Source organism: Salminus brasiliensis, chromosome 3 (genome assembly GCF_030463535.1).
Source record: "Salminus brasiliensis chromosome 3, fSalBra1.hap2, whole genome shotgun sequence".
Lineage (NCBI taxonomy): Eukaryota > Metazoa > Chordata > Actinopteri > Characiformes > Bryconidae > Salminus > Salminus brasiliensis.
Window position 1 is genome coordinate 36621892 of NC_132880.1, and position 14929 is coordinate 36636820.

Sequence of the window (14929 nt, forward strand, 5' to 3'; positions counted from 1 at the left end):
TAGCCCAACCAGTTTGTACAGAAGTCCCTGTAATTACTAAGTAATACGCCTTAATGTGGAATAAGCCTAGCTACGTTAAGGGGTTAATCAGCAATAATGTATGTGTAAGTGTTAGTAGTTACTTTCTGCTTTAACCTCTATATAAAGTATGAAGCCTATTCTCATCTCTAATATAACTATACGATATTCTTATCCAATTCACATCATTATTAACATATATAAGTATATGTGAACATTTAAAATTGCAGCCCTAGGTTAGCCACGTGTTACAGTACGTTGAATAGAGAGAAGGCGAGGTAAAGGGTAATCTGGTATTGGATGGCATTAAAGGTCAAGGCAGCTAGAGAGATTATTTGGTGTGAGTGTCAGGGCCTCTAACATACTGCTGCTGAGATCTTATCCACAATCTGTCAAGTGCCTGTCTGACTGCCAGCATTAGCAGGTTCCAATCTTCGAAACTAAGGAAAAGTAGCATTTTGACCATCACAGAACATCATAGTCTACACAGTATATTTAATTATGTTCAGATAATCTGCTAATTTAGAACAATGTGGATATGATACTGTAGATTTTGCATACGTTTAGATTCGAATTTCAGGGGCCCTCACCATGTATCTCACCTTTATTTGATTTAGAAGGAACTGTTAAACAAGAGATTCTTTTTCGAGGCGCTAAATTAGATTAGAGCTGCCTATAGGGTTTGAGGCCAAAGTCTCACGTGCGCTAATACTGTAATGATCTTATACTGCCTGCTTGGAAAGCAGGTATGCCATGACTTAGTACTTACTGTGATCAAATATGCTGTAGGGTTGTGTGTTTTGCAGAGTGAGCAATTCATACATCTACTTAATCTTGTTTGTTTCTGAATTTATTATATGAATAAATATATAAATAATTAAATCGCCATAAAACAACAGCCACTCTCTCTTTCTCTAGTTGGCCAAAAGCAAGATGAGCAGAAGAAGCTGACAGTGCATTACACAGCCTCTCAACACTACCAGGAGAATGTGTTCATTGAGGGCAGCAGGCCAAAGTACCTGGAAGACCTGCACACTGAAGCCCAAGAAGGACTTAAGATTCTACAACAGGAGGGTGAGCATCATCCATACATGAACTGTTCCCAAACAACCATTTCTGACATTGTACCCATTTTAACGCAGTGCTGTCCATCTTCTTCCATATTCCTAATACAGAGCACAACAATGGAATGGACCTTAAGGACGACCAGACTGTTGTAAGTTCCTCTTGAATGAAGAATATTATGGTATTTTACCTATAAATAAGTGACTTCATATGTCTTCTCCGGATTGCTCCCTGTGCAGTCCACAGATACTCCGCAGGAAAAAGATGCCAGTTGCCAGGAAAGCGATGGACGTTTGGATTTCGACAACACAGCTGACCACTCGTCACACATCACATCAGTGTCCAGTAGACCTGCAGTGTCCTCACGTCCTGTGCTTACACGTCAAGGTACAGCATATTGATACACAGAAGGGCTGTGAATTGGCAAGAGCCTGGCGATGTGATACGTATCATGAGTCAGGGGTTACAATTCAGTGTAGAGTACAAAATAAATCACTGTCTGCCACCAATCTTTACATGTAAATATATATATATATATATATTGTTTTGACAATTAATACAGTATTGCAAAACATAATATTGCAAAACTCAAGTGCACTGATATTTACTTACACCCCAAATGAACTAGTCAAGTTAAGGATAATTTCCCTAGCAGTCTGGTCTGTTTTTTCCCATGAATTTAGAAGCAGACATTTCGGTCTGCTTGGAGTATTTTCTGCTGAAAGCCATTTCATCCATCGCAGGTTCACATCTGATCCAGCACATAAAGAGCTTGAGAGTCAATCAATGAGCCGGATCAAGTGTGAATAGTTAGAACTGTCCAGAGTAGTGGTTTTCCAGTGTAAATATTTATTTATATTATCTATGAATAAAAAATATCCATTTTTATTATTTCATATTCAAGAATCCCACTTATATGTGTATCTTTAAAGCATTATGTAGAATACACCTAACTCTCCCAGCTCCTCAAACTTCTTTTATTCTTAATTTTCCTAGGTTCAACATTTAAGCCCTTGAACACTGTGAAGAGGCTGGACAAGACCAGAAAAAGAACCAGAAGAACAACCATTATGGGCATCCCACAGCAGGTTCAGAGAGAGCTATGTAGGTCATTTATTTGCTTGTATTAATTGGCCATTGTAAGAAACAGTATATTATTTCATTAATCAAACATGATATTTATCACAAAAAAAAATATTCAATACAGGTATGGGGAGAGGAGTTCTACTGCAACAGGTTATCCCAAATGGTGATGATCCGGCTGGAACAGTTATAATCCCAACAATTGATGGTGGGGCACCACTAACAAATCACGAGGGAGCACATGTACACTTGCAAGACATTGAAGCCCTTCAAGCCTCCAGAGAGGAGCAACTTCTCAGGCACCACATACAGGCCGTGTACAGAGATGACTTGCTCCTAAACTGCAAACTTGGGTCCCGGACGTCACCTATGCAGAGGCCCAAGTCCCTTGCTGTACCAGGAATGACCACTTCCTCCTCCTTCTTGCAGGAACAAGGTCCTGTGATGTCCATCTCTCCACAGGCCACATATTTATCCACAATCATCCCTAATGCAGTTCTGCCCGCTGCAATAGATGTTATAGAAATTGACAGAAGTCGCAGCAGGCGCAGTGTACGTACAGTTAGCAAGAGCAGCTTAGCGTCAGCAAGTCCAGGTTCCTCACGTTCAGGAGGTGGTACCCATGATGCACCACCTTCTTATAGCTCTAAACGGAGCTATTCACAATCATCTGAGACTATTGTGTCAAACTCCTCAACAGTTTCCTTAAAAGGAAATGCTGTACCCTCACATGCAGCAGACAGAATGAAGGAAGAGTTAAACCATGAGGAACAAATAAGTGTTAAAAGCTCATCCAGCTGGTTAAGTTCAAGCACCAAAGCAGCAAGCCTTAAATTGGAGCAGGGGGAACCCACTGATGCTGGAGAAAGTATCCGAAACAGTCAGTTCTCTCGTAGTCTTTCTATAATGAAGGCTAAACTACCACCAGCACCGCCAAGGAGGACCTACTCTTTGCACCAGGAAAAGCTTAAGCAAAGGTCAAGAGAACTGGATGACAAAAAGAATGAGTTGCAATCCAATGGTGAGCCAATGAATGGAGGTGAAACTTCTAAAAAACAACCTGCATTATCAAACCATGAAAACATCTCTACTAATTCTACAGTCACAGCATTTTTGGATGACTCTCACTTATCTCTGACCTTCAGTCCACACAGTCCTGATCAAGATTCCACTGATGCTCAAACAGGATCAGGTAACTCATCCCCACAGAATAAATTTGAAAGGACAATGTCACCTTCAAGCGGATACTCAAGTCAAAGCGGCACGCCAACACATTCCTCTAAAGATCTCTATCCCACCTCTCCTGCAAAGCACAAGAAAAAGCCTCCCAAACCAGAGAGGACAGGTCCACGGACATCTCCTGTGGTGTCAGTCTCATCATCGACAAACTCTCTTTCATCAGCTGCAACAGATCCAGCTCCTCTGTCTTCTCAAACTCATACCACTCAGTCACAGCCACCAAAGGTTTGTCCAACTGTCACAGCAGTGACAAACAAGGCGACTCCTGCACCCACAGGGTCAGCCCTCAGGGAGTTGTTTAACATTCCACCTCCACCCAAGGTAAAGGCTCCGTGTCCCCCACCCCCTGAAACCTGGGCACACAATAAACATACAGTTAACCTTTTATGTGGCCCAAGTCCATGTCCCAACAGGATATATGGGCTTCAGAAACAACACAAAGACTCTATACTAATAAAAAATCAGGACACAACAAATCACACTGGCCAAACCTCTTTAGAAAAACATATATCAGTAGAAATGAAAAACACTGAGCCCCATACAGAGGATAAAGAGGTCACCATTGAGGTAAAGAATGAAAAGTCCATGATTGTGCTTCTGGATGAGACTCCAGCTAAAGGGCATACAGAAAGTTCAGTAATGCATGAAAAAGAAGAAGAAAGTTGTCCTGAGAGGGAAACTGTAAGTTGTGTGATCAAGAAACAAGAGGAGAAGATGTCTGAAGACCTAAAGACCGAGCAGGAAAGTGCGGTAACTTCAGAAAAAGTGCTGTCTGGTAATGTTAATCAAAAAGTGCAGCAGAATTATGAGCTTAACACTTGTGATCTGCAGGACAGTGACACTTCAACCCCAAAGTTGGAGAAAACAGACACAGACGACCAGGACTTTAATGCAAAACACTGGACTGACAAGGAGATTCCAGCTCATAGACCCAAAGAGAATCTTGTAAAGGCCTCTAGAGTCATTGGCAAATCTCCACCTCCCTCTCCACCTCCTGCACACCATCCTCCGCCACCTCCCTCTAAAAAGTCTCCAGCCTCCTCAGTGTCCACACCTTTGACCCAAGAAGAACTTCAACCTGATAACGACAAAGAATACCCAGTGCTGGAGTGTTCTTGGCCTCCACCACCGCCACCTATGGATGAGTCAGCTGACTTGGTATTTGAGGGACAGGATGAGGTAGACTTTCCCCCACCTCCACCACTGTTGATGCAGGAATTACTCTCAGACATGTCTGAGAATTGCAATTTGGAATTATCTAGACAGGGAGACACTATGGCTACAGAGGACTCATCTCATGTGCCAGACGTACGCAATCCAGTAGAGCATGATCTGAGCAAAACAATGCCGGAGAAAACCCGTAAGGAACAACCAACCGTTGTTAATGCACTCATAAATGGTCCGGAGGTGTCAGAAGACAAATCATTTGATCAGTCACCTGTCAAACCACTGTCCTCTGAGGATGGTTCTCAGGCTTCTCAATCACAGGCTGTACCTCTCGAGCCTGAGGATCTCTCTCCTTCACCTCACAATGATCAACCAAATCCATCACTTATATCGGTTAATCATTTATCACAGCAAGCAATGTCTGAAACTCCAGCACTCACTACTGATGTGCCTGTTGCACCACCTCTTCCAACAGAGGAGCAGTCTACTCTTAATTTTAGAAGACAACCGAGTCTAACAAGCAAAGACAACCGGAGAGACAAAGAACTTCTGCCCAGGCATAAAAGTGCACCCATTCCAAAAGAAGATGCAAACATCCCCCTTGTGACACCTTCCTTACTTCAGATGGTGCGCCTACGCTCAGTAAATGTTGAAGACCAAGTTAACACACCCTCACAGGATGAAAAACCTAATACAGAGGAGACCCCGGGTCAGGATCAGGTTGTAGTTAGTCAGGTAACTCCACAAAAACCCATCCGTAAGTCCTGCTTAAAATCCACACAACCATCAGTGAAGTCATCCCCAGCTGCCGCCCTAGGTCCTTCCATGCGCCTTCAAGAGGCTATACGCATGAAGACAGCTGCAATGTCTTCCAGTGGAGTCCCAGCAAGGCTCAATCTCCGCTCGACAACCTCCATCACCAACAGCAATGACACTGTGCCTGTGCCATCCCCTAAAACATCAGATAGTTGTGACCTGCTAAAATCCCCTGCCTCTACAGCCAGTTTCATTTTCTCCAAGAGTACAAAGAAAGTCGTCATTGAGACGCCTACATCTCCAGAACTTCAGGCTACCCTTAAACAAAGCCTTGCAGCTGAGCTCATGCAGATTTCTGATCAGGCCAAGTCACTGGAAGCAAAAAAGCATGTCAAGGTGCCACCACCTGTTGCTAAGAAACCGGCTCATGCCACGAATCCATTTGAAAAGCTTGGGACTGGCACAGCACTTACAAGCGAAAACTCCTCAAGTAAGCCAAACGATGAAGTAGAGAATGGACAGATTGAGACAGTGCAACCTGCTGGCCAGCGAGCACAATCACCAGGGACCAAGATGCCAGCAAGTAAGAAGTTCAAAATTTTCTTTAACCCTCCTTATTGTGCTCCAGCCAAATTTGGCTGACCTTTTGTACACCCATAGTGTTCCCGGTCAAAATGACTGATAATAAAATAATGGGTGGTACTATGATAAGTGTATAACATTTGGGTTCAGGCACATGATCATACCTTAGATGGGCACTGATTCTCTCCCGTGCCCTGAGTACACATGTGAACAGCATGTTAGTGCCGTGGATGCAGGGGAGGTTCTTCAGCAGGAGACTATTCTTAGAAGAATATCTAGTTCTGCAGTTTTCAAGATTGTTTGCATGTGCATACGGTACAATTACACTAGTAACATTTAACCAACCACATGGAATACCACAGCAACTATGTAGGAACACCTTAGCAACCCCTCCTTAGCAACCATCACTGCCTGGAAGTGAGAATTGCTTATGTTGCACAATCATAATTCTGCTTTTTCTTTAGGAAACGCACCTTTTTTTGTTTGTCTTACCGTTGTTCTTTAATGTGTTTGATTCATTTTGCAATATGGTTACGTTTTCAAGTGCAAGTTTGGGCCTGTTACTTATTTACTAATAAAATCATAAAGTCAATTTGAACTGACAACACAAAATGGTATTTTGTGCAACGATTTCCAATATTTGTTACAGTTTGTTACATTTGTTACAATCTTTTTACTCAAAAACGAGTATGAGCTCAGGTCAGTGAGGCCTACAGGACAAATAGCAAATAGGAGTTTAACATTTGTAAATGTTCACAAGAGCTTAAGTTGATTAAAGATTTATCACAACATTAGGTGATAAAAATTTGTATTTTTATGGATTTTTAATCAACTATAATGTCCGGTCATGTTTGACCAGGAACACAAACTAGTAAGCAATAAATAATCACAACAGGAGGATCAATCAGACTGCATATATCAAAAACATGCCACAGAGACATGTCCTTTATCTTGTCTCTTGTGTCTTTTCCAGGTACAACAGAGACTGCAAGGATTCTTGAGGTGTCTTAAGGCTGGAGGGGAACTCTTCAATCACACTTTCATTTTCACGTAGAAACTTAGTGAATGCACAGTCTAGCCACCACAGACAGTGTAGCTGTTGTATCTTAAAAGCCTTAGCCTGAACATGGCCTTTATATTTATGCAAAAAAAAGGAGTTGGTCCCAATTCCTGTACTATGATAGCTTTAATGTAGCTTTGGGGTATTTTTCTATACAGTATAGTTTTTGTCTGTTTTGGCAAAACATTAAAATGTCAACCCAAGTTATTAAGGGTGGCTGTTAAAAATGGATTTTGTAAATTCTCAAGTTTATTCTATGACTGCAAATCTTAAACTGTGCTCTAGTGGTCATAAGGGGTAGTAAGTACTGCTGATCAGAGATGAATTAAGCTGCTTTGATATTCTCCTATCGAACCTTGACTCTTCTCACCCGTCTCTCCCAAAACACATCCATGCATTTTCAGTGCTCACAAGTACAGCGTTTATCCTCCAGCTATTAGTGGAGGTGGTTAATTATACTAACACATTTTGAGTGTATGTACATACATATATTTACACATCAATCAGTTTAAGTTTCAGCCTCACTGAGCTTGCTCAATGCATCTGCATAATTAGAATGCATATGCTGCAGAAATCACAGGATGTATTTGCTGTGTTCAAGAGATGGGAAATGTATATTCAGAGCATTAATTCAACATGGCGGGGGAAAAAGGCACTTTGCAAGCTACGTATGCTGCACCACCCACTTCTGATGAAATCAGCAAGGCAGTGAAATTTATAACAAGATATAGAAAATAACTGCTTCTTATAGCATTGCCACTTTGAAAAGAAATATGTATTAAGATTTTGGCTATTTATGGATTTAGAAAGTATTCATTTGTATTTTATAATCTACAAAAAAACCTTTTAGCACAGTTAAGCCTGTTTTACAAGCTGTCTTTATTTTTGAAGCTACTTCATCATAAAATGAAACTTCCTAAATAAAAGTAATTCCTACCCACATCTCTTCCAGTCACAGAAAATGTTCAAATATGTTCAAATGTATGCAATGTATTTTCTCTATTCAGTAAAAACATCATTTCATATTATATCAAACATGTTGGTGTGATTGTCTGTCCCTTTTCACACTGTCTGAAAATACTCATCAGCTGATCTGCCTATGATTCCCTGGGGGGTTGGCAGGTGCACCATTGTCTACTAAGCACACGACAGCAATAGCTTTTACAGTTGATCTTGGACCAGCTCTTCACATTTCGCTTTGCTGGGCAGAAGTTCTCATCAAGCTCTCAAAATGCAGATAATGGAATGAGTACATATTTACCATGACCCAGTTTACACCAGTGGTCATTTCATGTTAGTATCTGGATTGTATCCCAATAGGATTTTAGTCACATGCATTTACACTAGGTAGTCGAACGTCTCTCCTGTTTGATTGGAAATTGGCTTGTGAAACGTGGCTCAAATGCATCTCAGACCAGCTCCTGAAGTGGTTTGGATGATCTGATTCGTATTTCTGGTTTAAATGAATCTTAGATGTGTTTTACACTTTCAGTTGTAGGTGATTTGGCCTCCAGCCATAATCCTGATACTCAAAACTCATGAAGTGACCATGTGAAACCAGGGTTTATATGTTAACGTGCATTCATTACATTTGAAGTTGCACCCATTGCCGACACACACACCTAATCCATAAGGAAGAGTAATGCCAGTATGAGTTGGGCAGTAAAGAATGAGGGGGGGTGGTAAAGATCCAACATCTTGACCTCATTACTGCTCTTGTGACTGTATGCTATCCTCACAGCAATGCTGCAAGAAGCAAACTGCCTTTCCTGAACAGTAGAGACAGTTACTTCAACCTTCCAACAAAATAACGAAAAGCAGGACGTTTTTATTTCATGTATTTATTGTGTATGATCTTATTATTCATTCTGTATGTTAAGATCAGTATGTAATGTTACTGTCTCACAGAATTACAGGTAACCGTTGAGGTCACTATAAGAAGACCTGAGTCATTTTCCACCAACGCACTTTACGCTAAAGATATTTTGGGCAATATTACATGCAATGTGCAGCACATGAAGATGGATACATGAACGCACTTGATCAAGAGCTGTTATACTGTTTCAGCCAAGACGTGATGTAAGGAATGAATGACGCTCTCAGTCCTCAGCTTGCTGCTGTTACAATGAATAAAAATCTGTTGCTGTGCATTTGTCACTGGGATGTTGAGTTGCCATGGTAGCTATAGATTTAAAGACTAGACACTGGAAGGAAGAAGGAAAGAAGATCTAGCTGATGTTGCCTCCTTTCAGTGTTTTACAGGTGATTTTTCCTAGTTTGGTCATCAGATCTTTCTCTTTCCACTGAGCTACACACTCTTCTGAGATCTTCAGGTCCACCTGAGGAGGTGCACACAAACACATCAATGTCTGAAACCATGCCTCCCATGTTTAATGCAAAATTCACAATGTGCATTCACATACCTGTAATTTCTCAAAGACTTTCTTCTTTGGCTTCAGTTCATCATCTGGCTTTCCCGATTCAAATCCCTCTACATAAACGCGGTCACCTGGTGCCGATCCCTCAGGGGGATCTAAAGGCTCTACTTTCCTGGGCTCACCCTCACTGGAACAAATGAAATATACAGAAATAAACAAACACCATATTCCGAGATAATACATCTACAGATTAATTGGTTTTCTCTAATGCCTGCATATCAGAGACAGATACTCACACTGAGGCACAGAGCAGCATAGCCTGAGACTCTATCCCGCGCATCTTCTGGGGCTTCAGATTGCATAGCAATAGCACAAGCCGGTCCTGAAGCTGCTCTTGGGAGACGTAAGCCACCAATCCACTCACGACAGTGCGAGGCTGCTCTTCTCCAATGTCAATCTTCTCTAAATACAGGGAGTCTGCATCTGGGTGCTGTAGAGTTTCACAATTAGACAAGCAATAACACTGTCTTGTGTCATAACTCAAACACAGTAAAGTAGACCAACTGACATACCTTATCTACGCTGATGATTTTGCCCACTCTGATATCCAGTCTGGAGGGGACAACGTCATCTTCCTCTGCTGCATTTTTGGGGTTCGCTTTTGCTGCATACTCTGAGAAACAAGTACAGTAACTAACTTGAAAAAGCAGTTAAAGCATGCACACACATTTGCATACATTATTATACATTATTATTACACACACATATATATATATCATCCATAATAAAGGTTTGACAACATGTAAATAACATTTTTGCATGACAGCAACAATACATTATATAAATATATATAGTCTTTATCTTTATCAATAGATACTTCGAAAACCAGCCCACCTGCCACACTTGTGGGCACTTCCTCTTGCCCTGACTACAACACTGTCTTGCTTGACCAGCTCCATCACACAACAATACGGCCTTAGGGCCTAACGAGTTGAGGCTATACAGCTTTTCAACTGGTACTGATAGAGCAAATGGTTTATAATTTTTTTTGACCATGTCAGTAAAACATATGGCTCTTGCTGGGTTAGAAGACAATAGATCTAAGCTTTAGAAGCATAGACCCTAAAGGGGTCCTGCGGTATTTGGCACCAAGATTTTGGCAGAAGACCCTTGAAAGTAATTTAATACCTGCCTGATGTTTTGGAGATGTTCTGGCCCAGCTGACTAGCAATTACAATTTGGCACTTGTCAAAGTGGCTCAGATCCTTATGCTTTTACCATTTTCCCTGCTTTTAACACATCCTCACCTTCAAGAACAGACTGCTCAGTTGCTGCCTCATATATCTACCCCTTGACAGATGCCACTGTAGATGAAGCTAATCAATGATTTTCACCTCACCCAGTGCTACTGTATAATGTATATATATAATGTATAGATCTCATTTCTCTTCATTTTTATCATGTTGCACAATAGCAGTATTTAATATTTACTTTAACTGCACCCAAGAATAATAAGTAACGGTTAATGTACAAGCAGGTTTCCTTATGCTAAAAAGGCTTTGTTTAAAATGAATACTGAATAGAATAAACTAAACTGAGATATAACCCAAAACTGAGAGAGATGTTTTGACCATATCATGCAATACTTGAGCATCCCGTGTGCTATTACACTCACTGTTTTTGGAGGGCTCTGGATAGGCGGAATTGGTCAGTTTCTTCAACTGTGGCGTCTCAAACTTTTTCCTGATAGGGTCCAAAAGCTTGTTCAGAGCCACCTCTACAGAGGCCTTTAAGTCACCTGGGTGGACTTTCTACGAAACAAGTATAGAAAGGACTACACATTCACCAAGTCACATGTAGCTTTCAGAAAGCGTTCTGACTATGAATATTGTTCACAACACTGTCCAGTTTCCTCAATGATGGCAAGCTTTCACCACTTACCTCCTCAGCAAAGTCCTTCTCGACGTCCTCATAAGATGTGTAAACTTGGTCGCCTCCCCACTTAGGATCTCTTTTGATCACAAATTCTGGTGTGGAGAAGGGAGAAGTCAAGCCATTGGAAAAATAGTTACTATAGAAAATGTAGTCTAGCTGTAGTGAGACAATGCTACCAGCAGGAGGCGGGAGGTTAAACTCACCAGAATTAAGGCAAAACAGGACATGCTTTACAAAGGAGAGAACGCCATTGTTTTGAATATTTCCAGGCTCACAAAAGGCTTTCTTCAGCTTCTTCTTCACATCCTCTTTTTTATCAAGGAGGTCTATTTTGGACTCCTGGGTTCAAACAGAAATTGTTAGCAGGAAATATGTGAACACCAAAGGTGAGAGCATAAACAATCTGCAGCCATTAGGACCTCACCTCTTCAGAAGAGCTCATCTTGGTTCCAGTCAAACCAGGCACCATCGGGTTCATCATGTGGATCCGTTTTGTGTAACCTAGAGAGGGCAGGTACTGCCGACAGAAAAAGTACACAAAAGCAATCACCTCATGCCATTTAACCTTAAACAGACTATGTCCTATGTTTGTCATTACAAACTTTTATTACCAAAGAACAGCCCCACTAGTTTGTACAGAAGTCCCTATAGTTACTGAAGAAGACACATTACTGTGTAATAAGCCTTTCTGTGTTAAGATGATTTAACATTTTACATAAAGCAACCTCAAAAAAGCAGCAGAATACAAGCACATTATTCATACCTTCTCTGCCAGAGTGAAGATCTTCCTCTGGTCCACCCCACCAAACTGAGCATCCACCTTCAAGTATTCCTCATCCAGTGCCTAAATACCAACACAGAACTGTGACTTACTTCAGTGTGCCAGTTTCAGACCCAAATAAAGCCTAATCCTGGATTAGAAAGAATTTCTAATTTCAATTTAGTTCTAGATTATCCATGTCTGGGAAATCAACCCAATAACACCAGGCCAGAAATATCAAATGACTTTCTGTTCCAGTTGAGTGCAGCTAAGCACCTGCAGTCCCGGGTAGAGCAGGCCACTCAGGAGAGGATGCTCCACCTGCTTCACCACCTCAGCTCCAGCCTTCTTTGCATCATGCTCAGTGACCATGGATGAGAGACGGTACACATCCAGTGTGTACTCCCTGCAGAGTGAAGAGTGAAAACAGAACCAGAACAAAGAGATTCAGAATCAGAAATACTTTCTTGATCCCAGGAGGGAAATGATGCAGATTCACCTCAGATCTGTTAAATGTTAAAAAGGCATGTGTTATATTAGTTTGGTTGAGCTTTTTCTTATTCTTGTTTAATTGGTTTCTAACAAACAGTTGAAAGTTTGTTAGTTCTCCTAATAAACCTAATTTGAAATGGGGGGTGAATAATTTTGAATGCAACTCTAATTCCTCAACAAAAACACATTGTGAAGAAAAGTCATTTCTCAGGCCCATGGTACAACACAGCACACAGTACACAGCACTGGACAACAAAAACATTAATAGCAGGGACAGCCTGGTGTTTAGAAATCGCATGCACTACATCTTATCATGACAATTACTACCAGTCTCTCGCTCACCTGCTAAGCTGGTAGTCAGTGCCTTTGACAAACTTGAGCTTATCCAGGGGGACTCCAATGCTCTCCAGCATGGCCTTGATGACTTGTTCATAGTACTGCACCCGGAGCTCCAGCAGCTCCCACGGTGCCTTCATGTTGTCCAAGTAGGCATGAAGGTCCGCAAAGAGGATGGTTACCTACAGATCACACAAGGACAAAAGAGTAAAAAGCTATATCCACCTTATTAATGCAAAACAGACATCATTAGCATTCTCACCTATATAGTTCTCATGTAAATAACTGATATTGTGTACCTAATGGTGCATAGCTCACATGAAGTACCCACCTCACAGCCAGCCTTCAGGAAGTCAGCAATCTTTGACATGGGAACAAAGTAGGCCACATGTGGCTTCCCTGTGGTCGCTGTTCCCCAGTATACCTTTAATTCTCTTTCCTTAAGAATCAGCTTAAGCTTCTCCTCCCCAAGAACCTCCTAAAGATACACAACAGATGCGGTCAGTCGAAGCTTTGTTCACATTGGTGAACTTGTATAAATTGGTGCACTTCTCAGTAACACACACACACAATCATTACACAGACTAGATCTAAGGTGCTGCTTAGGATTAATTGTATTTGCTGATGGTCTCACCTGAAGGTTTCGGGTGATGAGGTTGAACTTCTCATCAGGACTCAGCTGTTCTCCCATGGTGCCCTGACTGTACTTCCAGACAATATGCACAAGAAGGCACTAAAACAGCAGATCATCAAAATTTTGGTTACTCACAGACGAACAGTAAAGCTGCAGAACTTATTCAAACGTGTTCAACCATGGTTCTTGTAAAAAGTTTTACTTTGTCAAGTAACACATCAGAATCAGGTGTGATTGAACACGTAAACATAAAAAATATACAGATCAGTTTATTTTTCTGTGCCAAAATCCTTTTTGACATCCAGCCCATGTCGGTAAGCACCCAGATGCTGAGTAAGAACCTCTTATCTGCTGGAAGACACATCCTGGACGTAGTTTCATCTAGATCCTGCTTTTAACTTCAACTTCAACGTTTCTTCTGAGGGCATCAAGGGTATTGATGGGGAGCTTGCCTTTCCTGTCTTGTGGTAACAGTAGTTAACACATGTGGTCTCCTGAGTGTCTCATTCAATAGTCAATGCTTTGCTATAGAGATTATAAAAGCTGTGAACGCCTGAGTCAGCTGTCACACACTGCACGTTAGCAGCAGTTACTAAAGACCGATGGTCTTTTAAAGTCAAGCAGTCTCGACATGCAGTCATTCAGACAGACGAACAGCAACCCCTTTAAAGCTTACATTAATATATAAACGAGACCTAAGTCAGTGACAGTGGGTTTAAACCGCACTAACTGCACCTACACCCTGACTTTAATTTAGAAGATGTTAAAATTAAGCAGCAGAAAGCTGGCTAAGGTTTGGGCAGCACTGAAATAACATATGCTAATATAGCTGTCAAAGAAGCTAAGCTACCCTCAGAGCTCGACTAGTCACTATTTGGTAAAGCACAGCTTCTTTGTTTAAGGGTGATTTTCTCAGATAGCTCATAGCAGCTTATAAAACATATACAGTGTGTATCATTTAAAGCCTTTATAACGGGAAAACATCATTTACAGCATCACAGAAAGCTGAGGAAAAACCCATACCGGAGCGCCGGGTCTCTGCCGATTCAGAAAGCGTGTGGCTTGGTGCCGGTTACGTCATCTCCTTCAAAATAAAAGTCAAGAAATGTAACAATTAGTAATTAATTGAACAAATAACCACATATAGCATAAAGTATTGAATAAAAAATAACGACTATAAAAATACATGTCTAATAATAATTGCATTCATATATATTGAAGATTTGCTGTGTGTAAGGGACGTTGCATCAGGACGTTGCATCAGCGCTATGTAATCTACTGTCGAGTCGCATCCTCAGGATTATTAATCGATGAGGAGCTCTCTGTGCAGAACCGTTTCCAGACACTAGATGGCGCACCGACGCAAGGCCTGCCATTGTGGAGGGACGTGTGATAAATTAATATTTTTCTCTTGAGATTATTGG

General features: G+C 41.3%; 2 protein-coding genes across 2 annotated transcripts in view; one reads left to right on the forward strand and one right to left on the reverse strand.

Moving 5' to 3' along the window:
- nhsl3 (NHS like 3) overlaps positions 1 to 8005 on the forward strand; it is a 53416-nt gene extending 45411 nt beyond the window's left edge. The window contains exons 3-8 of the mRNA XM_072676029.1: positions 937 to 1092; positions 1194 to 1234; positions 1323 to 1470; positions 2080 to 2187; positions 2291 to 5911; positions 6884 to 8005. Of these exons, the coding sequence (XP_072532130.1) occupies positions 937 to 1092; positions 1194 to 1234; positions 1323 to 1470; positions 2080 to 2187; positions 2291 to 5911; positions 6884 to 6921 (4112 nt within the window). The 3' untranslated portion in view covers positions 6922 to 8005. The remainder of the gene's footprint in view (positions 1 to 936; positions 1093 to 1193; positions 1235 to 1322; positions 1471 to 2079; positions 2188 to 2290; positions 5912 to 6883) is intronic.
- A 790-nt stretch (positions 8006 to 8795) lies between these two features.
- Positions 8796 to 14632, reverse strand: yars1 (tyrosyl-tRNA synthetase 1). The gene is made up of 14 exons (XM_072674816.1): positions 14529 to 14632; positions 13506 to 13604; positions 13203 to 13349; positions 12878 to 13053; positions 12320 to 12449; positions 12047 to 12127; positions 11708 to 11800; positions 11487 to 11622; positions 11290 to 11375; positions 11024 to 11159; positions 9921 to 10021; positions 9645 to 9838; positions 9394 to 9535; positions 8796 to 9309 (listed from the first exon to the last, which is right to left on the reverse strand). The coding sequence occupies exons 2-14, from the start codon at positions 13560 to 13562 to the stop codon at positions 9199 to 9201; spliced, it is 1590 nt and encodes a 529-aa protein (XP_072530917.1). The 5' UTR covers positions 13563 to 13604; positions 14529 to 14632; the 3' UTR covers positions 8796 to 9198.
- Between the last annotated feature and the right edge of the window lie 297 nt (positions 14633 to 14929).

Excerpts from the sequence above, each read along its gene's own strand:
- yars1 (XM_072674816.1), bottom strand. The coding sequence starts at position 13,562 with ATGGGAGAACAGCTGAGTCCTGATGAGAAGTTCAACCTCATCACCCGA. Across the intron at positions 12,450-12,877 it reads ACTGACTACCAGCTTAGCAG|GGAGTACACACTGGATGTGT; the intron begins GTGAGCGAGAGA and ends TTCACTCTGCAG. Across the intron at positions 9,839-9,920 it reads AAATCATCAGCGTAGATAAG|CACCCAGATGCAGACTCCCT; the intron begins GTATGTCAGTTG and ends GAAACTCTACAG.